The sequence below is a fragment of the Anguilla rostrata genome, chromosome 5 (genome assembly GCF_018555375.3).
Source record: "Anguilla rostrata isolate EN2019 chromosome 5, ASM1855537v3, whole genome shotgun sequence".
NCBI classification, from domain to species: Eukaryota; Metazoa; Chordata; class Actinopteri; order Anguilliformes; family Anguillidae; genus Anguilla; species Anguilla rostrata.
Genome location: NC_057937.1, coordinates 10,498,018 through 10,524,207, shown reverse-complemented (window position 1 = coordinate 10,524,207; position 26,190 = coordinate 10,498,018). Strand labels below are relative to the sequence as shown.

Below are 26,190 nucleotides of genomic sequence, written 5' to 3'. Positions count from 1 at the left end.
TGCACAGTTAAGGTTTGGAAAGCCCTCCTCAATCCATCCATGCAGAACACAAAACTATATTTGTCCCGTGTATTAAAACGTATGGTATATAATTAACTTAGTCTTATGAAACCAAAAATAGGCCTACACTTTGACCAATTGTAAAGAAACAGAAATAAATCTTAATATTATGTATAATTGTCTTGCCTAAGTATTATTTAGTCCATATCCAACTAAGATGGTCTATTAATTATCCGGCTTACACTGTCAATTGTCTGTGTTTACCACATCATGTCTGCGTTACTGTGGTGCTCTCATCTTTTCTTTCGATCTGTTTTCACCTATCTTAGCTGAACACACCCTTATCTCGCTTGAAAAAAAATAACGATTATAATGGGAGCAGCGCCATCTGTTGCTGTGAGCACGTAATAAATAAACGGGGGAAAAAACTAACCATTAGGCTTCCTCTCATTTGAAATATAAAAGCTCTTTGTCTTAATTCGAAATAAATGCAATATTATATAAGCATCTCTTATAATTAAATACTATGAACATACATTTCCATCTACACAGTAGGCACAATATTAACCCTGCAAACATATTCGCAACTGATTATTTGCTAAGCCTCAAGACAATGAAGATAAAGAGAAACCATCGAGTACGCCTACCATCATATATAGCCCACCGAGCTCAGATGTCCGGCAAATTAGGCTATACTATGATTGCAATGTTATCCCGCTAGATGTAGGCTAATCTAAGGATGTTTTCATAGCCTACTTGAGGTATGTCGAGTGTCCTCTTAAATATACCGAAGAAAAATGGATTGTTAGGAATGGTTTCGTGTCTTTTAAAAGCTGCACAACGGCGAAACAATTTATGTTTATGGCACAATTGATAATGCATTACCTATTAAGAACTGTGCGACATGGAGAGGTGTGTGTCCCTTCATGTTTGCAAAAGCCAAATAGCCTACGACAAAACAATTTCGGGAATAATGTGCGTTGTTAAATTCAAATGATCGTAACACACAGTACACAATTGCCCTGAAGAACTGACTGGAACCGATTCATCCGGACGACAGTTTCGCTTATCCATGGCGCCTGGACACCGCCTTCTGGTCAAGATTTTACAGGGACGAAACCATTTGCCAGTGTAAAACCAAGAAATGGGGATTAGGTTTATTTGATGGATTCATCAGCTACCCAATGGCCGCTCACATATAGAATACCGTAGCGACGAAAAGTACTTGAATTGTCCAATCGGCGCTGCAATACATGAACAGAAATAAGTACCTACAGTACACGTAGCAGTATTTCTGGTCGGCAATACACCTAATTTCAGAACCACTTCGCTGTCCACTATCAGAATTAAGCAAGGTAAGTGTACTGACGATTTTGACTTCTTAATGACAATATTATTAAGAATGGCGGAGAACCTACGAATCACGTACTGTTATCCCTCGTTTTGTATAGCTACGATGGGTATTTAAAGCGTGTCATTGTGATTTAATGTAACCAACCCAAGATTCAATTCTTTCTCAACCGTAAGTCTCTCTGTATGTGCACATTAACGCGAACAGTGAGAAACAAATGAAACTCAGTACTGTTCCTGTCTGTGTACGTATGAACATACGCTTTCGAGTGAAACTTCAGTGAAAGACTTCTGATTGACACCGAACCTCAGGCTCGCATGAACGCAAGTAAAGAGTAGTGCAGCAAATGATGACATGAACATACATGCGAAGTTAAAACAAAAGTTTTTTTTGATGAATTTACAACAACAACAATGACACCCAGTTGATACCAATAAAGTATTGCCGTGATTATTATTATTATTATTATTATTACCGTTTGATAGTAGCATAGTAGGAATTTATTGATGCAGTTACTACACAATTAGCTATTATTAGCTATTTATTATGACTAATTAATCATGATTTACTCAAAATTAGTTTTTTCATGACAAACATTTCAGAGTGGTTTAAATAGTAATACAGTCATACAGCAATTTTTTAAAGTCTGGAAAAAAGTGAATTATTAGTCTTGTTCTCTATCATAAGGTTTGAAGCCACTTTGCTGAATTTGACACATTTGTCAATGTTATAGTAGTTAATGTATTCTACCCATGAATGCATGATACTGACATGTAAGAACTGTGCATGCAATAAGGTGCAATTAGTTCAAGGCAGCTGATGTTGTTACCATCCTTTTTGAAGTTGTGCTCCTAAATTAGGCACTTAGTCTTCAATGGCACAGTGGCAAATTCCCATGTGTCCACAGTCTATCCATCCAGATACAAGCATAATTAGCAGACACAAACACACCAGGAGACCTACTAAGAGCTACATTTCAGACCTGTCTGTCATCTTTGTCTTACAATACACATATCACACCAAGAATAGAGCAGAACAGAAACCATTAATTCTCCTATAAAAAGGGAATTAGTAATACACAACATGAAAATGTAAACATTTAAATGAATGTAATGTCACAGTAGAAGTTAAAAGTTCATGCCAAGTTTATATCGGAGAGTGTTGTAATGAGCTCAGCATACTAACATAATTGACAATCCCATATTTTGTGTCATCTCACGATTTAAAACTATTTTGCAAGTACACGAGGCAGCTGTCACCAGGGCCACCAATGGCAGGGAGAATTGGGGGCAACTGAGTATATTGACCCGGGCCCTGGAGGCAGGGGGGTGGGGTGGGGGAAAGGGGTGGTGGTGGGTGGGTGGGGTGGGGGGGTTTAGGGGTGGGAGGAAAATCTGCCAACGTCCTAAGGGAGTGTGCCTTTAATAATCATATATTAAAAGGCTTGTTCTAATGAACAAATAAGGATAGTGGTGGTGATACATGATTATAAGGAAACTTTGAAAAAATGTAACATTTTGCATCCTAGACAGGACCTCATTTTAAATCTCTAGGCCTCAGAACTGCATTGCAACAAAAACAGATAATCCTTACAACTCTGATTTGGATAACTGTTCCAGTTGTCATGCAGTTCTGTGGTCTAAAGATTTAAACCTGAGGTTTAAACTCCAGCTAATCACACTGCAATTGACCCCAATTGCTGACGGTGCCAAAGTTCAATCTGAATGAACATTCAGGGTTGGTTCAGGCAGCACAGTTCCAATTATGTATTTATTTTTTCTAAAAATTGGGAAGTATAATTTTGCCTTTTCCCCACCCTCATACCTGCTGATGTAGAGTTCTGACAACAGTAAGCTAATGTTGCGTCTGTGGTCTACAGGTGACTATAGGGCATAATTGGAGCTTTGGGTGAATGTTAGAGAGCTGGAGGCATTCATGTGCGTATGGCATAGACTGTTTTGCAATGAGGCACACAACATACCAGTACAGAAGTAGAAAAGATGATGTTGCTGAAACTTTTGCCTTTGAATTGACTTAAAGATAAATGGTAAATGAAATGTATATCCAGTCAATTTAAACACACTCAGAATCTAAAAAAAAAAATTGTTTGTCAGAAACTAAACTGGGACAAGCCGCACATTGCAACTTTTTATCTTTCCTGATGTGTTTTGCATATATGTGCCTTGGGATTGCCCAGTATTAAATATTTCATGCTATGCCAATGTCAGACAAAATGAAATACAGTAGATAAGCCATGGACCACAGCTCTAGGTCTTATGAGTACATCTCTGCACATATAAGAAAACATTACTGCACTTGTTGTACGTTGCTCTGGATAAGAGCGTCTGCTAAATGCCCGTAATGTAATTACAGTAATGATACTCTCATGTTACTGTATCCCTCATTCCTAAAAGATGACAAACTGGGAGGAGTGTGAACATATTTCAAGAGGTCAGACTGGATTTAAAGGGACATGTTGCGATTAGTGTATTTTAATTCGTACACTTTTGCCAAAGCTATTGAACAAATGATAATGAACAATGTTAATTTATTCTGCCAGTTATTGCGGGCAGTATTCGCATTCTCACTCCAATTTGCCGTGCGGTAATAGTCTAAGAACGAGAGCACTACCACAGCAGAACAGTCTGACAGTTTGGACAGCCGGGAAAATGGTCGGTCTTCATGTGTAGCTGAACGCGCTCCTGTCAACGCGCATTGTCTTGCAGCAGTTGCGCTGGGGGTCGGGGTTTCCGGTCAGCACAGGTCCACCCGCGCGCGGAAGCACCGAGGCTCCGTCCAATGAGGAATCAGATTTGCAGAATCCTGAGCACGGCCCTTTCACTTTTAATCACAATAATCCCCTTTGACTATGTGTGAACTAGTCTCTCGCCATGCATTTCTCAATGTGTTTCAGTTCCGATTCACGGAGGAGGCAAGTTATTTAGCTCTGTAAATTGTATTTTATTTATTTATTTATTCTGCAGCAAACTCTTTTAATATCAAGTTAATGAAAACAATATACAATTATTCAAATGCATTCAAAGAAACGTTTTTAATTTGTGGAGCTATGAAATGTTAAGATTTGGGAAGTTCATTATGCTCTTGTTTGTTGGCTTGAGTGTAGCCGTTTTTTTTTCTTTCTTTCTTTAGTGAGCTGTTCTGGGACATGTGGTGCTTGTTTATCGATTTTTATTCTGGTTTACAGTTTTTAAAAATCAATGACTAACATATCTTTAAATGACTTATATGGTTATGCAGTATTTGGATATGTTAAGCACACTATGACAGGAAGACACAGTGTTAACATTGCTGCTTGAATAAATATATTGAATGCATGCTTCTACTTGATCACATTTGACTCAGTGTCAAACTAAAAACTGTGAGTAATACATTCCTGTTCGAGCAGGCTTTATTTATCAACAACCAGTAATGGAGGACAGACTCTTAATTTGGGTGAATATGTAATACAGCTCTAGCCTAGGTGACTGTTAGGAAGGACTGTCGAACTCAATATGCATCAAACAGGAGAAAGGCCAGTTTGGCTGTTGTCTGTCTTGCTACTGAGTGTATGCATTGTGATACTTCAGCCTGCAATTTGCCTTTTAGAATGACAGTTATTTTGTTCAGTCTGTTGCGTGATTACATGCTAATCCAATGCAAAAGAGACTTTTAAATGTCTGTTGCATAGCAATGTTTGGGTATGCATCTAGGGCTGTGTGTCATGCTGACATTAGTAGCGTTAGCCAAGATTGATTGATTGGTTGATTACAAGAGGTCAACTGGCCATGACAAGTAGACACTGAGTAATGGTCCATACTGCATAAACCTAATTTATGATAGCCAAAACACTCTTATAAATCAGACAACCACAATATGTCATAGAACATTATGCTAATTTTATGTCATTGAAGAGAGTGACTAGTTATGTGCAAAATAATGAACTTGCGTAATCACATTGGGTCAGTGCTTGTGGCGTAAAGATGTCCAGTTTTCAGAAACCAGTGTGCAGGTCATGATTGGCAAATAGCAGTACAGGGCTACATCATTTTTTACAGATTAACTGGTCTTATTATATATCAATATGCATCAATTTTGCTGAATTATTTGTTGTTAGACCTGTCCTGAGTGTATTCCTGCCTCTCGATCAATGCAAGCTGGGATAGACTCCATGAACCTGATCAGGAATAAACACATATAGATAATTGATGAATGGATATTTGTTGTTATTGTTGATGACAATGTTGAAAAGATTGAAACAACAAACAATTATTTATACTTAATTAATGTGATACACAAACCAAGGCCAATTTGGCTGAATTAATTATTTGATCATGATGACAATGATTATATTTGCTGTTGTAAGTACACCATTACTATTTGTCATATTGAAATGTCCACTCTGTTAATAAAAACAGAAGAAGAATTGTATGGCAGAGAGCTTTCATTTCAGAGATGAAAACAATAGATCTGTGAATGTGACACTATCCATTTTCTTATTACAGTGGTTGAAGGAGAGTAGATAGCTTGTTTACCATAACACATGTGCACATCTAGAAAGCATTCAGTTCTAAGAAGGGAGTGCATTAACCCTTTTAATGTGCTACTGGAAGGGGCAATGTACCAGTGGATTGATTGTTGTAACGCTCAAAAGTGAATAGTCTGTTCTTTGAAACATTTTTGCATGGCTAACACATTTTGATACCTCAAATACCTGATGCATGTTTAACCCTCAATAATTGTTTACTCTATTGATTTTGATCTTTAAATTAAAGCTACAAATGTGCATATTTCATGGCTGATATGTGCCATTGGAGACGGAACCTCTTTGTGTCGTTGATTATTCCAAATTGGATTTCTGGTTAGGCATCAAGTGGTTGATGCCATCACAAAAAGGTATATGTTGAGTTTACTTTAATTACGTTTGGAAGACAGACACTGTGACCACACATTCAAGGACTGTAGGCCTACGTCCTCTGGCTGAACACGTGCCACTTCAGCTTAACTGCCACTCAGTGTCTGTCTACATCGCCTAGGAAACAGTCACTGCAGTGCAGAGTGGTCTCTTTGGTTAATTTTCAACAGAAAACATATCTCTCTACTCGGAAACAAGGGGTACTACATGTAGATATTTAGTTACAAATTGCTTGGCATAAATAAATACATAAATAAACCTTTTCCCATGAAAATCAGGTCATATCAGGACCTACTGGTCTTCCTGGACACCCTCAGCACGGATACGGCATTAGTCATACCGCTAGCTGACATTTACTGATCCTCATATTTGAGGAATCGTGACATTTCGATCTCCGACCAAAACGTCTTGTCATTTGCAGAACCATTTGTAGTGCAAAACAACCTTCTAAAATTACACTAATAATTCACAGTAACGTTATGCACAAACAATTTACGGTAGTCTCTTCACCGGTGTACTTACGCTGCTGCGTTTTATATGGGCAAAGGAAATCAGACAATGTTATGGAGGTGGGGGAGCACAAGTGTAGGTGTGTTGAACAAATTATATATAGAGAATTATAAGTCGTGCGAAAGCCTAAAGGAAAACACCTTTAAGGGGATGGCGGAAGAGCGCGTAAAAACGCATCATTAAAATAAGAGGATCCGCAGTTGCCTGGCTACTGACTGGAGCTGCTTCGCCGCTCCCGCCTCCCGCTCGTCTCGCATACAGCGAAGCTGTACCCGTCAATGAGCGTACACGGGGGTCTGCCGACTCTCGCCGTCCGCTTGAAACGAGAACATCAAACGTTTTGTGCGGTCGGAAGTCGATTGCGAGCAGCGTTTCGCCCCAAGGATCCAAAAAACCGAGATGGATATTCTTAAGTGGTTCACAAAAAACGATACCGATGTAAAGGTAGGATTGCTCACCGTGGCAGTCGGTCAGTTTGCTTGGTCTATGTGCGGCGCCTTTGCGTCCATAGGCTACTCTAGAACAAGAGGCTCGGTTTTCGTGTTTGGCTTTCGTGTTCTTGCAGAATGCTGTTATCTGATCTCAAATGCTGAAAGATACATATTTGGCGCTGCTCTCTGGTTGTATGTTCTTTTAACGTTGACATTACATGCGCATTGAGGATTGTTCAGCTAATTTCTTTCACCGCTTACTAAAATTGCATTGCAGTTCTTTTAAGCGATGACTCAGTCAACGTGCACGCTTTACTGTATGTGATAGGCTACGCATTTATCAGAATAGCGTGCACGCCAAGTTTTTGTCCTAATCAGAGTGAACGCATAGCGGAGGCATTCGTTACAGACAGTTATGAGCAGAATTATCTTGATAAAGAAGATATTCACCTATTACTGAAAAGATGGAATTTCTTAAGTCCGCAGTAAAACACGCTTGTATGCAACTGGTTGATTAACATATACTAGCGTTTCTTGTTTCCTGTTGATATAGTAAATTGAATAAATAAATAAATAAATACATACATAAATGTGTGTGCGTGTATGTGGGAAGTTCATTCCCTTTAGCATAAGTTTCTGTCCACTTTTCAGGTCATTATTCTTACATGGCTCTTTACTTTAATAATGTACCACCTCCCTTCAGTTTGGGGATTTGCATGTTTTGGTTGTTCCCTTGCTGAACAGGTAATCGATGTCATTTTAGTCTTAGCTTGAGTCAAATATTATATTAATTTTTAAAATGGCATCACAGTCACAAACAGGTCCTCAAGGCTACTGTACCACTTAATCACAGGACCAGGTTCTACTGGTGTGTGTGTGAGTGACTCCACACAGTTTCTCTAATAATCGCACCTGTGTCATAAGTTAATCGAGGTCCGTCAACTATGTCTAATGCAGAATTCCGAGAACCTGTGCCTTTTTTTACAGTCTTTTTTTCATCTGCTCTGCTATATTTATCAAGAGTGGCATGTATAGAGGAGGAAATGCATGCTTCAGCTTTGTCAAGTGAAATATTGCACAAACACAAGACATTTAACAGAAAAGAAAGCCAAGTCATGAGTACCCAGCTTCACTATGTGTTTATTTAGCAAATCCTCTCGTCCAGAGCAACTCACAGGGCTCGATACGTCAATTACAAATAATTACAGCAATGACAAATTAGAGCTTATGTATAGAATAGGAATTAACACAGTGTGTACCAATCAGACAAAGGTTAGGCAGCGTTACTGGGTATGAAGTCACACTAGCACATACTTATTACTGCAAAAACTTAATTGCCTTGTTAAATGCTAAAGTATACAACATGTTCTAAAAGTTATAGCTCACTGTTGTCCATTTTTCAAAATAATTTGCACGTGGAACTTCAATTTTTTGAGAGGATACCATAAACCATGATGACATTGTTAACCTAGCAGGGTATTTCTGCTTTGTGCAAGGTCATGTTGTACAGTAACTGAGAAAGAGTGCAATGTTCTTTCTGAGGGAACTATCTGGTGCCCTCTCTCTGTGGTTTTTCTGTGATGTTGTCTGATGAACTAAAAAAGAAAGGTTTTTTTTCATTGCTTATTAACTATGCCATGCAAATGCTTGGCTCACAATATTGTATCAGTGCTGAAAAATTTAGCACTTGACTTGGTGGTCTTCTTTTTGTTGGGTTGCCAGGTAATCTGGCTGGGAGATGTGCATTAGTGGGCCGTGTCTCTTGTGGTCAGTGAGCACTTCTGTCGTTCTCTCTCTCTGTGCAGATAAAAATGTCCCAGGTGAAACAGGTGGGGCTTCTGGCTGCAGGATGCCAACCCTGGAACAAAGACGTGTGTGCGGCCAGTGGAGATAGGTTTGCCTATTGCGCGACGCTCGCAATATATGTTTACCAGGTTAGTGCATCACAGTGGCTATTCTGAAGAGGTTCTCGTGTGACCTGTGTTCATGAAAACATACTATATGCACATCATACATGACAGCCAAAAAATATATAAATAATGGATATAGCATCTTTCATCTTACGATCTTAATGTGCATTACATCTAGTGAGTGAGTCACCTCATCCACCACCATTGTGTTGCATCCATGTGGGTGATACTTTCAGTAGAATGCTTAGGATATCTGTTCGTTCTCCTCAGAGAGAGAGAGAGGTACGAGAGGACATACGGTATAAGTAGCATGAAAAATTTGCATTAGCATTAATACATTCAAGTCTCATTTTGTGTACAGTGCAGTCTTTAAAAAAAAAATCTGCCCATTTTCCTAGCTGGATCACAGGTACAATGAGTTCAAGCTTCGCGCAATCATGTCCGAACACAAGAAGACCATCACGGCGATATCGTGGTGTCCCCACAACCCGGAGGTGTTCGCCAGCGCCAGCGCGGACAACCTGCTAATCATCTGGAACGTGGCCGAGCAGAAATCGGTGGCGCGGCTGGATAACACTAAGGGTACTGTCTCCGAAAAGACGGATAAAAGCGCAGCGCCCTACAAATCACTACACTTTTGTCTGCGGTCGTTCTGTGTGAGGCATGATAGGTAGACGGATGCTTCATTTAACTCCTGAATCTTAAGAAGCATTGGTACAACTCACTTGACCAGCACAGGTCAGACTCACATGAATTTTAAAAAAAAAAGAAAAAAAAAACAGATATGGCATGAAAAATGACTAGGCTGAAAAACACAGGGTTAGAATGTTTTTTTTCCTGTTCAGTATGTAAATGGGAAATATCAGGAAGATGTTACTTAAGAAGTATGGTTTAGTGTATTTTAGTCATTTGGCATGTTTTTCCAGATTTTAGGCTGATGTTGATTGATGGGTGTGTGGGTGTGGGTGTGTGTGTGTGTGTGCAGGGGGTGTTGATGTTGCTGCGTGTGTGCGTGCGTGTGTGTGTGTGTGTGTGTGTGCGTGTGTGTGCTGGGGTGGCTTGTCCAGCAGGAATCCCTGCCTCTCTGAGCTGGTGCTGGAACGCTGGTGATGCGGTTGCCTTCGTCTCACACCGGGGCCCGCTCTACATCTGGACCGTGTCGGGACCGGATTCGGGCGTGGCCGTGCACAAGGAGGCCCACAGTTTCCTGTCTGACATCTGCCTGTTCCGCTGGCACCCCACGAAGCGGGGAAAGGTCGTCTTCGGGCACACGGATGGGAGCCTGTCCATCTTCCAGCCTGGTAAAAAAACACCATGCACAGTGGTTTCATTTACAGCACAAAAACTATTAGCGCCAGTGGTCAGGTACTGTTAGGACAGGGCTACTCCACCCTGGTCCTGGAGGGCTGCAAGCGGTGTTAGTTTTCATTGTTATTCAGCACTAATCAATTAGAGATCAATTAAGGCAGTTGATTACAGTGATAACTCACCTAACCTTGGTTTATTGGGTCTAAACAGGCTTAGCGATCCTTTCTGAGGAGATAAAGTGTTAAACTTGTTTTCCAAAACACAAGTCACTTAAATAAATCACTTGTTTTACCTCGTATTACCATTGCCTGTGAGTTTCAAGCACAATGGGGGTGATTGACTGTATTGCTAGGCTCTAAGAATCAGAAGCACGTCCTGAGGCCGGAGTCTTTGGAGGGTACTGATGAGGAGGACCCGGTCACTGCCCTGGAGTGGGACCCCCTGTCCACCGACTACCTCCTGGTGGCCAACCTGCACAACGGCATTCGTTTGGTGGACTCAGAGTCTCTGTCATGCATCACCACCTTCAGCTTCCCAAGCTCTGCTGCTTCCGTACAGTGCCTGGCCTGGGTCCCCAGTGCCCCTGGCATGTTTATTACAGGAGGTAAGTTAGTGCTTAGTACAGGAGAAGTGAGTGTTTATTACAGGCGGTAAGTGCGCTTAGTACAGGAGAAGTGAGTGTTTATTACAGGCGGTAAGTGTGCTTAGTACAGGAGAAGTGAGTGTTTATTACAGGAGGTGAGTGTGTTTATTACAGCTGAAGTGAGAGTTTATTACAGGAGGTGAGTGTGTTTATTACAGCCGAAGTGAGAGTTTATTACAGGACATTAGAGTGCTTATTGCAGGGGGTAAGGTTGCTTATTACCGGAGAGGGATTTTTATTACAGAAGTGGAAAATGCTTATTACAGGATGTGAAAGTGTTTATTGCAGGTGGTGAGTGAATGTATTACTGTAGATGATTGTTAGGCTATGAAGATGTTTAATAGTGGAGGTGAGTTTGTCGCTGGAGATGAGTTTTTAATACAAGAAATATGGAGTTTTATTGAAGGTTGGCAAGTGTTTCTTATGGTGCGTTTATTTATGCAGAAGCAGCACTCAGAGCTCTTAAATAAAAATTCAGGGCTGAGAGCACAGGGAGCACAAGAGGCTAATCAGCAGTTGAGCCTTTATCACTGAATATTTTACTAAAATTATATGGCAGCCAAACAAATGATTGCACATGTGAAATAAATGTTTAAGATTGTCTGAAATATATCTGAGTTTTTTTTTGGCTTTTGGCATTTGGATGTTTTCTTCCATTTTCCCATTTCTTTTGTTTTAGTGATTTAAAGAAAAGTCATGCAAGTGTTTTTAAAACTCCTGATTTGAAAGTTTGAATGAGGCCTTTTTCACCCAAGATTCACAGGTGGGTGTGTTGAGGGTATGGAACGTGTCGAGGACTACGCCGCTGGACAATTTCAAGCTGAAGAAGACCGGCTTCCATGCGTTGCACGTGCTGAACTCCCCACCCGCTAAGAAAGGTAAGTGACATCACTGTACCTGAAGCTCACGCTCAACGACGTTTGATTTTTAGTCGAATTCCACCGCGCAGTGGTCTGAGCGCCCTGTCCGTTTTTTGTCCTCGCTGCTCAGCCGTTGCGTCGATCTCCCCGACCAAAAACCACCACACGTCCTCCACCAGCGAGGCCGTCCCCCCGCCCACGCTGTCCCAGAACCGGGCCTTCTCTCTGCCCCCAGGCCATGCCGTCTGCTGCTTCATGGATGGGGGCGTGGGGCTGTACGACATGGGGGCCAAGAAGTGGGACTTCCTCAGAGATCTGGTGAGGAACCCCAATGATATTCTTCTGGGGCGGTGTGTGACATATCTGCCTGGTGTTTGGCCTGCCATAGTTGGAGCTGAAGCAGGTGTGAACACACTGTTTCTGACACAGACTCCACCACCCCTACCTTATAGAATATACAAACCATAATGTTGCATAGGCGGCATTTTGTGTACTATAGTAATGAAAGCAGTAATATTTAATGTTTAAAATGGATGCATGATATGGGACACAATACTGAACAGACTGCAGGGCATATTAAGACCAATGCTAGATAATTGAATTATTACAAATGAAATGATCAATTTTTCCTCTCAGAGGAGGGAGCTGTTTATAGCGAGTATTATTGCTCACTAATTTTCCTTGCCTGGAAAGGTTATTTCATTGCTTACTGGAAGCTTTGACACATATGATGTGCATTTTCTTCTGCACAAATGGAAATGATCAGATTTTCACCTTGTGTGTAGACGTTCTCTGATATTAGTATCAGCGATGAAATGATGGGGAATGTTGATCCTCAGGGACACGTGGAGACAATATTTGACTGCAAATTCAAACCAGATGACCCAAATCTCCTGGCAACTGCATCTTTTGATGGGACTATAAAAGTGTGGGACATTAACACATTGACCGCGGTTTACACATCACCAGGAAATGAAGGGGTTGTCTACTCACTCTCCTGGGCTCCAGGTAGGCCTGGGACATTTATATCTTACATGAATTCTTAAACTGTGTAACAACTTTTAAAAAACACTTAGAATTGTTTATCTTAAGAGAAAACATTAGTGAATAATGTGTGAAAAATAATTTTAACAGAGATGTTTCTTAATGGAAATAATAGGCAATATGTGGATAATTATTCTTTTTAAAGGAGACCTGAACTGTATTGCCGGTGCCACGTCTCGAAATGGTGGCTTCATCTGGGATGTGAAAAAAGGCAAAATGATCACCAGGTTTAACGAGGCAAGTTTTTAATCCGTGGTTTTAGAAGCACGGCATACCTGAATATTATGTCAAATAAGAACAGCTCCAGCGCATTCATTTCATTCATGAGATATTTTGCTTTGCATATAAATTTTGTGCTTAAATGATTTTTCATGACGGCCTTGAATAATCGTCAGCAGTGTGTGCTCGGATAGGATGGCGTGATTTGGTTGCAATATGAGGGTTTTGTTCGTTCGTTTCAAGCATGGGAAAAACGGGATCTTCTGCATCGCTTGGAGCCACAAAGACTCAAAAAGAATCGCTACGTGCAGTGGAGATGGCTTCTGGTGAGCTCCGGAATTCCGGAATACTCTCTCAGTTCTGCCTGGAACACCCTGTCATTTCCCCCTGTCTTTTAAAATTGAGCTTATTGCTAATCTACCAGCAGAGTGTGTGGAGTAGATTACGAGAGTTGACTGCAAGTGACAAGAAGGAGGCAGACTTACATTTCGTGTTGTCATTTGTCAGACTTTCTTGTTGAAGTCACTGCATTTTGCATAGGAAGTACTCAGTAAAATGTCTAGTGTTAATTCAGCTCTAACAGAGTTTACATGAGTCCACTCTGGCCATAGTGGATCCATATAAACTCTGTAAGAGTTTATTCAATTCTGAACAATTTACTCTGTAAAATGTGCCCATGTAGTAGCATCCATTACTGAGCAGGCATAGAAATGTATTATTGAGAAAGGAAACTTCAGTTCAGTTCAGTCTCCAAATATTATATCTGTTTATTCTGTAAAACCTATTTTTGAGCGTGAGCATCTTTGTTGTTCTTACATTATGTGACCTGTGCGATTGTGTGTTTGTGTGTACATGCGTGACTCACAGCATAATCCGCACGATCGACGGAAAGGTGCTACACAAATATAAGCATCCCGCTGCGGTGTTCGGCTGCGACTGGAGCCAAAACAACAAGTGAGCAACAGCGATTCTGCTCTCCACCGTTCCATTAAGCTGAAGCATATCCAGGCCCTGTTTGACAGATCTTTTATGTACCACTTCCCTCAGAGACATGATCGCCACCGGCTGCGAGGATAAGAACGTGCGGGTGTACTACCTGGCCACCAGCTCGGACCAGCCGCTCAAGGTGTTCACCGGCCACACCGCCAAGGTGTTCCACGTCCGGTGGTCACCCCTGAGGGAGGGCATCCTCTGCAGCGGATCTGACGATGGGTAAATCCATCTGGGTCAAAACATGATTTTCTTGGGGGATTGTGGGTAAATAACTGATGGCATTATGATTCAGGCAAGGAGACTGGATAAATAGCTGTTGTCAACCATTTGCATGCTGCCGCTAGGTAAATACCCTGACCTGCTGCATATTTTTTTGCATGGACAGTGGATGAATGACAAAATCTGAAACATTTATGTGAGGGTCAGGAGTCAATGAACCAAGCCATTTGTAATGAAAAGACAAACCACCAGGACTTTTTCTTGGAGTATGAACCTAATATTTTTTGTCATTGAAGTTTGAGAGTTGGGTATACCATTCTTAACTACGGACTGGGAGAGCACATCGGTCCATTCTTAACAAACTACTTCTTTAAACATAAAATTGAGTTGTATTTTATTAGCAATATTTCTATTTTCAGAATATTGAAAGAAGTAGGTTTTGCTTGCCTAGTTAGCCATGTTAACTTCTTTGTGCACATTGCATAATGTTCTTATTCTGTTTGTCAGATTAACTAATAAAATAATCCCAAAAGGTCTCTTCCATTGTTGTTGCTGTTTTGAACATTTAAAGGAATTAAGCTGGTAAAACCGAGCTATTGAATCCTACAGGACCGTGCGAATTTGGGACTACACTCAGGACGCCTGTATTAACGTGCTGAGCGGCCACACTGCACCCGTTAGGGGTCTGATGTGGAACACTGAGGTCCCGTACCTGCTGACCTCCGGGAGCTGGGACTACACCATCCGAGTTTGGGACACCCGAGACGGGACGTGTCTGGACACTGTGTACGATCATGGGGCAGACGTCTATGGTATTATCTATTCACAAGTATATAAATGTTTAGAGTAAACTCCCTTCTCACATTCCAACATAAAGGGAATGATCTGTGAATAACAAAGTTCATTCTATAACCGTACTTAATTGAATTTAAGTTTATGAGCAGAATGTTAATTTGCTTGTGTAGTTTTGGTAATCTCGTCAGCTGTTCCATGTATTAAAGGTGCTATTTGTCACTCTCTAGGTTTGACGTGTCACCCCAGCCGCCCCTTCACCATGGCCTCCTGTTCCCGGGACTCCACAGTCAGGCTGTGGTCTCTCACCCCCCTCATCGCCCCTCTCCTCATCAACATCTTGGTCGATCGCAGCTGGGATGACATCATCGGGAACACAGGTGAGTCTCATGCTTGTAATTGGGGGGTGGGGGGTGTTCTGCACTGCTGCGTTCAGGACAGGAGAGTCATGAAGACCGATTTTTGGTTCCAAGTATTAGTATTACAACCCAGACAAAGATACCAAGGATGTGTGCATATGAACACACCGGTCAGGAAATTGATTTTACCAAGGCCAAGCCTACTGTTTGAGGATGTGGCTATAACCTCAAAATAAGTATACTTTCCGAGGTTCGACCACCAATGTAACGTTATGGCTTTGAGACCAAACAACGAAAAAAACATCCGTGTCGTGTGACATTGGACAGGCAGAACACAGGCATAGCATGTTAATCATGTTAAGTCTTGATTCATGTGGCAGAGCCAAGCTTGTGAGTGAGATCAGGTACATGATACCGGTTTGATTAGTGACGCATGCAGTGAGACAGCCCTGTGTCCTTTGTGGAAGACGTGGCCCAATTGCCTGCTTACACCGCCCTGGTTCCACTTGCCTGGACAGCTTGGCTTACCCTCCCTCTGCCCTGTTGTTTGTGCAGATCGTGCAATGGTGCCTGGTGCCCCTCCCCTTCTCTGCGGTAAAGTATCCAGGGACATCAAACAGGAGCTGGATAAATTGTCTAGTGATGTTCGTGTGAAGAAGCTGAGGTGGTTCTCTGAGTGTTTCTCTGTGAGTACAAAAATAATTGTATGTATATATATATATATATATATATATTAATTTCTCCACTCTGTGGATACAGGCTGTGTTATATAGTGTGGATTAGATGCACGTAGTCAGGTGTGAAACACAATTCCTGGGGGGCCATATGTGCGCTAGTGTTTGTTCTCAACAATTCCCCTTGGTCTAATTGGTCCAATTAGTGAATTAGTTGGATACATTTACACCTACGCATTTCCCAACATGCACCGCACATGCCATTCATTGTTGCCAAGGGCCACGAGCAGAATGTAAAAAAATGTTTCAAACGTGTGGTTGTTCTGGGCCAAATAAGCAATTAAGAGCAAAGGTCAGTGAGACAAGCAGCACAAACCCTGGTGCCGGGGGACTTGAGTTTGACACCTGTGCATTTAATAATGTGTGTGATGTATGGGCCTTTCATCACTGTATGATGTATCACTTTTCGGACGCTGAACAAAAAAAAATTTATTTGATTGTTTATTTGTCACGCCACAGCCTCCTGGCGGAAGTAACAACCTTTGGGACCTTGTAGCCGTGACGACGGGTCAGGATGACAGCTTGCTACCCCAGAGCTATGGAAAGGGCATCATGCACATGAAACACTTGGTCAGGTTCAAGACTGTAAGTCCCGTATCCATAAACACTAATGCTCGAGAGCTTTCAAACATGGGCTAATAAAACCCCAAAGTTACCCTGGCTTTAGGTCATGTTACAAGCTATGGGGCTGGCTGTTCAATCTAACGTTTTTTTAACGCTGATGCTGTCATAATAAAGTAAAGCGGATTACAATGTATTGTTTATATAACTGATTGCATTTTCAGCAGAAATATACTAGCGTATTTGTCACATTGCTGTAGAGTCTCTGTACATCTAGGTGCTGGACATCATTTTCAAAATTTATGTGCGTTTCGCCTCCCTTAATGGGATGGGCAAGGTGAAAGGAATTATTTACCATTTGCTTTACTTTGATCAGATTAAATATTTAGATTTTTTTTGGTTAGTTTTTTTTCTCATAATATTACCCAATTTATTTACTTTTATCGATTTATGGATCTGATCTTCAGTCAGAGGCGCAGGAGCTGACGATAGTGAAGATGTCCAAGTTCGGAGGAGGGATAGGCGCTCCAAGTAAGGAGGAGAGGCTGAGGGACGCCGCTGAGATTCACCTGCGGCTGGGACAGATACAGAGATACTGCGAGCTCATGGTGGAGCTGGGAGAGGTATGGTCTGGAGCATTTATTTTTGTTAAACACTAAAAAAAGCTATCCATGATATTTTTTGAATTGATAACAGTCAGCGTTGGATTTTGATTGAATTCCAGTATCTACAGTGTCTGTTTGTATCATATGTCTGTATAGGTGATAACTTTTAAATTATTTATGGGTGTTTCATTTTTCAGTGGGATAAAGCACTATCAGTGGCACCTGGTGTATCCTTGAAATATTGGAAAAAACTGATGCAAAGGTAATGTATCATTTAAAAACAGTTTTATTATTGGATTGATTGTCCCTGGGATAAAGAATTCAGCAAATCATATGAGTCTAAAATGAGTTTTGAAATTTTGGGTGCTAACTCACAGTGGTATATGACTTGCATGTTAGGAGAGCTGACCAGCTTATGCAAGAGGACAACAATGATGTTATCCCATACTGCATAGCAACGGGCGACGTGAAGAAACTGGTCAATTTCTTCACCTCTAGGGGCCAACTGAAGGAGGCCCTGCTCGTTGCCCAGGTACTCCAGGTTCTGCCTCAGTCTGTACATTGGACAACATGTGTTCTTAGCCTCTCCTCAAATGCACATACAACCCACTGATAAGTACAGCTGTATGGCTGTAATGTATTTGGTAGCGTTGGTGTTTTTGTCTTCTTATTGGTCACTTGGTCCTGGTGGCACAGGGTGCATGTGAGGGGAACATTCACGTGCCGCAGACCTCTTCGATAAACCACTCCGCGAGCGCAGACGAAGACAACATCAGCATGTACAACGGGTACGCTTTCTTTTAGCTCTTCCCTTTTTATAGCGCTTTTCAATTTCCTCATACTTGATGGGATTGCGCTCCCCTTAGAATAGCCTTAGATCTGTGGCAGCGTGATTAGTGTTCTTCTTTAAATATTAAAAGGCCCTGGCCCGGGCTGCGTTTTGCTCTTGTTCCAGGCTGCTGCACGGCGTCTGTACAGAGCTGGCAGAGTGGTACTTTCAGGACGGGCGAGCGATACTGGCAGCCTGCTGTCAGCTGGCAGTGGATAACACAGAGGTAGAGACGCTCGCGCACCATCACAGACCTGCTCACTGGGATCTCCACATACATGCTCATATATGTACTACACATCTCTGATAGTTCATTATTTTTATTTATTGAACTTCATTTTATCAAGTGTTCCAATCCAGAATATTAATTTTTTTAAAATAAATAAACAATTTTAGTAATGTAAAATTCCTGTTTTGGTATTAAATGAAATACAACTTTTCACAATGAACACAATACACAATACAATGAACATTTTACGAATACACATTGAACAGTGTGTTGATATAGTATTTTTATTTGATTTTGAATAACGAAACTCATCTGGTCTCTGGCGAAGTTGGCAATGGCCAGTCTGATTAGGGGTAATGAGCTGGAACTGGCCGTATGCGTTGGAATGGTGCTGGGAGAGGCAGCCAATCAGGCGACACATTACGTCTTGGAACTTCTGGCCAGGAAGTACATGACTGCTCCCGCCTGGTAAGACCCATCTACTGTGTTTCAACCATATCTGTACTATTATTGTTGAAAATAATGATATTTGTTATTATTTGGTAAAATAACAGAGTGATGCATTAGAATGAAAAGTTAATTATGTGCCTTGACCTGAGTTCATGCAGTCGCTTTTTGGATAAATTACTGTGAAATTGTGTCATAATATGACTCAGACCTGAGACTCATGGGCAATACTAAACAGAGAAACCAGTGAGAATGATAAGGATTAGGATGTTGGGTTCACACATTACCTGCCCAGCAGTGATGTTCTCCTCGGAAACAGAATATGTGTGACTTTTTAATCATACTTACATTTTCCATCATTCTGAAAAATTCACCGGAGGTGTTTCTGATTTTCATTTTCTTTTAGCTTTCCATCTGTTGGATACAGGTATTTCACTTCCCTGAGTTGAATAAAAAAGGACAACTTGCATGTAGTTCTTGTTTAGTGTCATTGTGTTTGTCTTGCACTCATAATTACAAAAGGTGTCTTTGATATAAAGACTATCCCAGTGATACCCATTTCTTTTCATAGTGTATTTTTTAGCTACCCTACAACTCAGTTAGGCAGTGCTTTATTCTGACTGCATTTCTTAGTCATGCCTGTTCAGGGCAAATCATGATTAATATTGGTGATGGATATGCATGAAGAAAATCATGTTCAGCAATACTTCAGCTACTTGAGTTCCAGAAGAGCTGAAATATAACAGCAGCTACTGAAAGAATGAAGTGCATACAAGTGCTACTTTGTTTTTTAAAGTTTAAATTAAAACAAAATCGCTATGCTCAATGCTGTGTGACTGTATCAACAGGTCCTGTTTATTTTTCCCTTGATAAAAATAATCAGTATGTTATTGAGTGTTTAATTGATATCTTTACATTTTGAAAAAATGGAATCAAACACCCAGAAGATGGCAGAGCATTGATGATGATATTGCTTCATTGATGTCCAGTCTCCCACAATCTGAGCCACTAAATATTTAATGTGAAATTGTAATGTTTACCCCTAGCAATGTTCTGGCACACAAAACATTTTCTTGCGATTAATGGTCAGTGGACCCCTTTTGTCTGTCACCGGTACTAACGTGATAACACTTATCTTCATGTACAGGGACCTGGCTGCCGATCTGTTACAAATGATTCCAGACAACGAAATCCTATTGGTCAAGCTGTGTGCATTCTACCCAGGGAGTGCTGCAGAAATCAATGATCTTCATGAAAAAGTATGCTATTCATTAAAGGCATTTATGGATCTATATGATGGTCTCACAGATACCCTGCAGATTATACTTTAACACCTTTAGCCTGTGTCAGCCATTAAAATGTGTTTTTGCTTTACCATCATTTAATGGAACTGGGATGTTCATCAAATTATGATAGAAAATGCACTGTTGTACATATCTAAATGTCAACCAAGAGCAAACTAAAATTTTATATTGCATTGCTCAGATTTTTCATCATGCACATTAGCATAGTCAAATAATGCTCTATTGATTAGCATGACTATGGTGAGGAATCGTAGCATTCAAATACAAATGTAAAATTGTTATTTATTATTGAAATAATGTCTTTTTAAATGTACAATTGTCATTTCAGTGCAATCTGCCAAGTTTAGAAGAATGTAAAGAATTAGGGGAACAGGCGTACAGTGATGGAGAGATTTTCCAAGCTGTTAAATACTACCTTTTGAGTCAAGAGCCAGAGAAAGCCCTGCCTATAGGAATCTCATTTGTTAAAGGTGAGTTGCTATCTTACAGTATATACTGTAGCTGTCATCTGTCTCATTACAGAAGTTTCTTCTATTTCAAGAAAGCGTGCTTAACATTGCATGGTTTTAGTCGGGTGGCTTGGGTTTGAAAATGATGGTTCATTTCTGTATTCAACAGAACAACTTAGCAGGACTGACTGGACTTTGAATTCAGTGCATCCCATCCTCGATCTGCTAAGTTACATCCGAACCGATAGGCTCATTCTTCCTAAAGTTAACGAGTAAGTCTATTGTCTCTTATTTTAAAAAAAAAAGAATGTGATTAACCAATTAAACTAGCAGTTACATTCTCAATTTACTGAATTAGTGATTATTGATATTGATAAGGTGTAGGTGCATGTTGCTTTATACCCTTTTTGTATGTGACTCGGAGGTTCTACTGTGTGTTATGCGGTAGGATGATGTATTGTAATGAGAGCTGTATTCATCTTTACCCAGTGTATCGCACATACCCTCTAGGGACAAAGGTGGTTTTGCAGTGTGCTGTGGGTAATACTCTGTCTCAATCAATGCCTGTTCCCCTATTGCCAGGAGCCATAATGAGCTGCTCATCCTCTGTGGGTACATCGGTGCTCTCCTGGCTATCCGGAGGCAGTACTCTAGCATCGTTCCTGCTCTGTACGAGTACACCAGGTCAGCTGCCACGTTATACCATTTATTTTAATACAATCATATGGTTATCATGTGCATTATAAACAACTGTAAACTATAAAATTTTAAAATGCATCACGCGTGACCTATGATTCTTTCATTTGCCCTGATGAAGGCTTTCATCTGAAATGTCCCACACATGTATCAAGCCCGTTTTTTTTTTTTACAGAAGTAGACATTTTTTACCGTCAATTTCTCTCCACGAGCCAGTGGAGTTCCTGCGTGTGTTTTTATCTTTTGCCGTTCGCCGAGGCTGCGCGGCGTGTTGCGTGCAGGATGCCTGACGCTGGTGGTGTGTCGTTGTGTTCTCCAGCCAGCTGCTGAAGAGGCGGGAGGTGTCCATCCCTCTGGAGATCCAGCAGCTCTCTGTGGAGCTGGATGCGTGGCGGGCCTGCACAATGCCTCACAACAAGTGGGTCCCCCACCTGACAACAACCCTGCATGTATTATTCGTTTATCATGGAGTCACTCAACAAACAGCAGTTTGCATTTAATAGGTTTGCATGTAGATAAGACCGAAATATGGAAACCAATGTAACAAACGCCAGACTAATTATACAACTGTTAGTTCCGGTTGACCTATTTGATTGGGCAAGAGACATTAAATGAGTTCTGATATACAATATGACAGCACCAGGACTTCTTCTTCTCATGTATCTCTCTGCTTTCTTTACATTCTAATTATATTCTAAAATACATTGCGAAAAAAAGTTTCGTTTTTTCAGGCTGAGTGTTTACATGTTGCTTTTTATATATCGCTCACAAGACTATAAGGCAGAGTCTGCAATGAGTAACATGAGAAGTAGGAAGAACAATGCAATTTATACACAGAACAGTTGAGTTTCATGTCCTGATAATGTCTTTCAATTTCAAGAGATATTTCCAATATATTTCCATTTGTTTGATCCTTTATTACATTGATTTTGGTACAGTGGACAGGAAAATGAAAAGTAATATAGCACATAGTCCTACTGCACTCTTATCGACTAATTTAGTATGAAGACGTTCGCTGTGCTTGAAATTGTTGTATGTGTAAGTGTTTGTGACTGCTTAATTTAGTCCCTGTATCGGTGTTTGTCACTGACAGGTCCCCTGAGGAGGTGACATATACGCCCCCGTCTGAGGCCCAGAAGGCTGAGTACGCCCTCCTGCTGGGCCGAATTAGGGAGGAGGCCCTCAGGGGGATGGAGGGGCCGGACTATGTGACCGGCTCAAACCTCCCCAGCCACTCCGACGTCCAGGTCTCCTGTTTCACAGGCCTGCGGATACAGGTAAGGCATGGAAACACCTGTATAAAAAAGGAGAAAAAAGTATATTCAAAACAGGAGCTACCCCACAAATGTGCCCAAGCATGTACAGGGCCTTGTATTATCAGCTGAATGCACCTGGTTGCCTATAATGATGTCTATCAGTGACATTGATAGATGGGTGATTTTGGGAACATGTTTAGCAGGCCGGCTTAACTAGGCAGTGTTTAACGAGTGGTAGTGTCTGAGGAGGTATCAGCGTGGAACTCCGAGGGATAGACGCCATCTTAAAAAGGATGGCAGTGGGCAGAATCACATAATCAAGCACACATGATGTCCGTGCATTTCTAAATGCGAGGCAAAACAGACAAGCACAGTTCAACCTAAAACAATAGCATACAGTTTTACAAAACATAGGTAAACCCTAAGCGACTTTACATTGGCGTTTCCATTTTTTTTTTTTGTATTTGTATAAAAATGTATTGAAATATTAATGATTGATAGTAATTGAAACAGTACTGCACTTACGGGAATGCGCTTACCATTTTGTTCGGCTTACGCAGGGCCCTGTATTTTTCCTTGAAGATGGGAAGTCAGCGATTTCGCTCAACGACGCCCTGATGTGGGCCAAAGTGAATCCGTTCTCACCGCTTGGCACAGGGATGCGCATTAACCCCTTCTGAACACAGCGTACGGTAAAGCTAGCCAGCAGCGCTTGGCCGTTGTGACAGAGAGGCACAGGCAGAGACACGGCGGGTGTGTGAGTATCTGGTTTGGAGGGTATCTTTGTCGGAAGAACAGGGGGAGCGACAGCTCAAGATGGGCGACGATAGAATTGTCAAAAAGTGCCGTGAGGTGAACGGTCGATTGTGAATTCCAAAGGTTGTCCTCCCGCGGTGTGCGGCATGGAGAAATGCGCAGAGTTTGTGCTAAAAACAGGCTGATTGGCAGAGGGAAACATGAAAGATAATTGGTTAACATTCACACGAGCACCTTTACTGAAAGGATGGAACAGAGTGCTTAAGTGCACCAGCATTTGAATTAGATTTTAATGTGACAAAACAAATCTGTTTTTTTTTTTTTACCTATTTGGTCAGAACGCATGATCCTTATGGAAAAAAAATACATTTTAATGCAGGATGGTAGATGTATTCTCGAACTGAAAACGCTTCTTCCAAAGTGGTTTGAGAAAAATCTGGAAGGAAAAAACACATTACTCATGGTCATAATGCATACCTCATACCTTTAATACCTGCCCACAAACTGTTGTGTGTGCTTTTGACTGTTTGCATATGTTTTTCAAATCCTTCCTGTTGTTTGTTTCCTTTCCTTAGCATTATTTCATTCAAAGCAAAGTATAGTCAATCAGAACAAGAATTCAAACAGAAGAAAATTGTTTGATGTTCATTTTATGAAACGGAAGACAGAGATGTCTTCAAAAATTCAGTTGTTTAACATGCAATGCACCTATTACTTTATCTATAAAAACATAATGGATGATAATCAAAAAAACTGCAGTATCTATGGGATTGTTAACAAGTGGTAGTATGACGCCAGTCGCTTTGCTTCGAAACAAGTCAGGCAGTAGTGTGTATTGTATTTGACTGTGAATGTAAACATTTTTGTAGATACAAAAAAGACAGAAAGAGAGATCTGTAAAGATATGGATTTTATTTATTAACTGTATATATTAAATATTGTTTGGCTGTGCAGTATTACCATATCAGGGTTGTGCGTGTTTGGATATGGAAAATCATAAAGTTAAAAAAATTTAAAAAATATGTTTTTCATTTACAAATTCAGTGTGTTTCCTCACTGTTGGGGAAATTGGAATTTAAATGTCCCATTGACAATTGGGATGTGTTTTAACATATTTCAAATGTGCAAACCCAAGACTTAAGACAGTTGTTGGCTTACCTTCAACAAAGGTAGTACTTTCTCTTCAATTTGCACATTGATTTAGTATCATAGAGTAGTTACTGTGTGATTAAAATTATATCTGCAAGTTGTGCCTTAATAAAGTAGAAGACAAAACATTCATTATCCTTACCAGTTTAATAATGTACATGTGGAATGCATTAGTTGCATTAGCCTTTAAAAGCTTTACGGGGCAATTGCAGCATGCTTAGCTGGAGTTTAAACCTCTACACCACAGAGTGGCATTAAAACTGGAGCAGCTATCCAAATCCAAATAAGGACTAGCTGTTCCAGATGTAATGCAGTCGTGTGGTCTAAAACCTGCAGTTTGAACCTAAGCACGTTGCAGTTGACTCTACAACAGTGGTGTCAAACTCATGCCATGGAGGGCCGTGTGTATGCAGGTTTTCATTCCAGCCTCAGATCTTGATTATATAATTAGTTAAATTATTTGCTGAATTAGGGATGCAGGTTTGTGCACAATGGTGACCCAACGTCTATGGTGACCCGCATTGTCTAAATAAAAATTTTCTTATATTCTGTGCTTCAATGCAGTTAAACGCATATGGCTGAATGAGTAATTGGACTCAATTAAGGCAGCATTAATTGGTTGGAATGAAAACCTGCATACACACGGCCCTCCATGGCACGAGTTTAACACCACTGCTCTACAAGTTTCCAAGACAGAGGGCACCTGAGCGTGCCTGGGAGTTTCTGTGAAATTATTTAAGTTATTATTACAGTGTTTTTTAGCACTGGTTCAAAGGTACCACGCTAGTTTGTTTTCCTCAGGTTTCACTGCAATATGTAACTGTGTTTGTATTTATTCATTTGCTTATTTATTTATCGATGTACTGTGAATATCAGCTGCTGTTCAGTCACTGCAATAGACTGCATTTGACTGCCAGATCTATTGTCCGGCATAATGGTAAAATTATAGTTGTCAAAAAGTAATATACATTTATTATCCAGGTTTGCCCTTGATCTTGATAATTGCTCTTGTTGGAGATTGCTCATCAGAACAAAAATGCAGGCAGGCAGACTTAAAAATAAAAACAAAGAAAGCCAGCTAGTGTAGAAACATGTTACGTAATGGTGTAGTTCTCACTTAATGGCTTTGTGTTGCGTATTTACATCTCAAGTGTAAGCAATATGAAATAAACCTTTTCATACAGTTTCATGGTGTTTTGTACCTTTGTCAATGCACTGTTTTCAATAATAATAATAATAATAATAGTAATAGTAATAAACTAATGTGAGCATTTGTTTCCTTAGCTTCCTTCCTTAGCACTATATGACCAGGCCTAATTCCCAAATTAGTGCAAGCCAGGCCTAATCACCCAATTAGTGGCCAACCTGACTGTAGTATTTGGTCTGCCGGCTGTTGGAGAACACGCACACCTGGGCTGTGTTAACTAATCAGCCCAGGTGCTTAAAGGTGTGCTGCTCTCCACAATTTGGGGCTGAGACAGGGAGCTAACGTCAAGAGCGTGTGTGGCTTTATTTGCGTTTCATTTAATTTCAGTTTTGTTTCTTTTAACATGATGGGGAGAAGTGAACCGCCTCTGAAAAGTTGGAGGAGCTGGTCTGCTGGAAAGCAGGCCAGTTACAGAGC

At 40.8% G+C, this 26,190-nt stretch overlaps 1 protein-coding gene across 5 annotated transcripts; it reads left to right on the top strand.

Moving 5' to 3' along the window:
- Positions 1-1,002: 1,002 nt before the first annotated feature.
- On the top strand, positions 1,003-25,752 carry wdr17 (WD repeat domain 17). Of its 5 annotated transcripts, none has more exons than XM_064335086.1 (30): positions 1,003-1,355; positions 9,010-9,138; positions 9,513-9,696; positions 10,182-10,415; positions 10,775-11,026; positions 11,821-11,943; positions 12,056-12,243; positions 12,765-12,933; positions 13,115-13,206; positions 13,432-13,514; positions 14,056-14,142; positions 14,236-14,400; positions 15,010-15,212; positions 15,423-15,572; positions 16,107-16,237; positions 16,745-16,870; positions 17,314-17,469; positions 17,649-17,713; positions 17,851-17,983; positions 18,148-18,239; positions 18,407-18,506; positions 18,838-18,977; positions 19,363-19,383; positions 20,104-20,215; positions 20,589-20,730; positions 20,879-20,981; positions 21,292-21,393; positions 21,725-21,823; positions 22,499-22,682; positions 23,222-25,752. In XM_064335086.1, the coding sequence occupies exons 2-30, from the start codon at positions 9,016-9,018 to the stop codon at positions 23,339-23,341; spliced, it is 3,879 nt and encodes a 1,292-aa protein (XP_064191156.1). In that variant the 5' UTR covers positions 1,003-1,355; positions 9,010-9,015; the 3' UTR covers positions 23,342-25,752. The 5 variants fall into 5 exon arrangements, with proteins under 5 accessions (XP_064191156.1, XP_064191151.1, XP_064191155.1 ...); XM_064335081.1 differs by lacking the exon at positions 1,003-1,355 and adding an exon at positions 6,989-7,217; XM_064335083.1 differs by lacking the exon at positions 1,003-1,355 and adding an exon at positions 6,990-7,217 and having other exon boundaries at positions 10,185-10,415.
- Positions 25,753-26,190: the final 438 nt, after the last annotated feature.

Coding starts and splice junctions, on each gene's coding strand:
- wdr17 (XM_064335081.1), top strand. CDS start 7,173: ATGGATATTCTTAAGTGGTTCACAAAAAACGATACCGATGTAAAG. Junction 11,944..12,055: donor CTCCCCACCCGCTAAGAAAG/GTAAGTGACATC, acceptor CTCGCTGCTCAG/CCGTTGCGTCGATCTCCCCG. Junction 12,244..12,764: donor GGGACTTCCTCAGAGATCTG/GTGAGGAACCCC, acceptor GTTGATCCTCAG/GGACACGTGGAGACAATATT.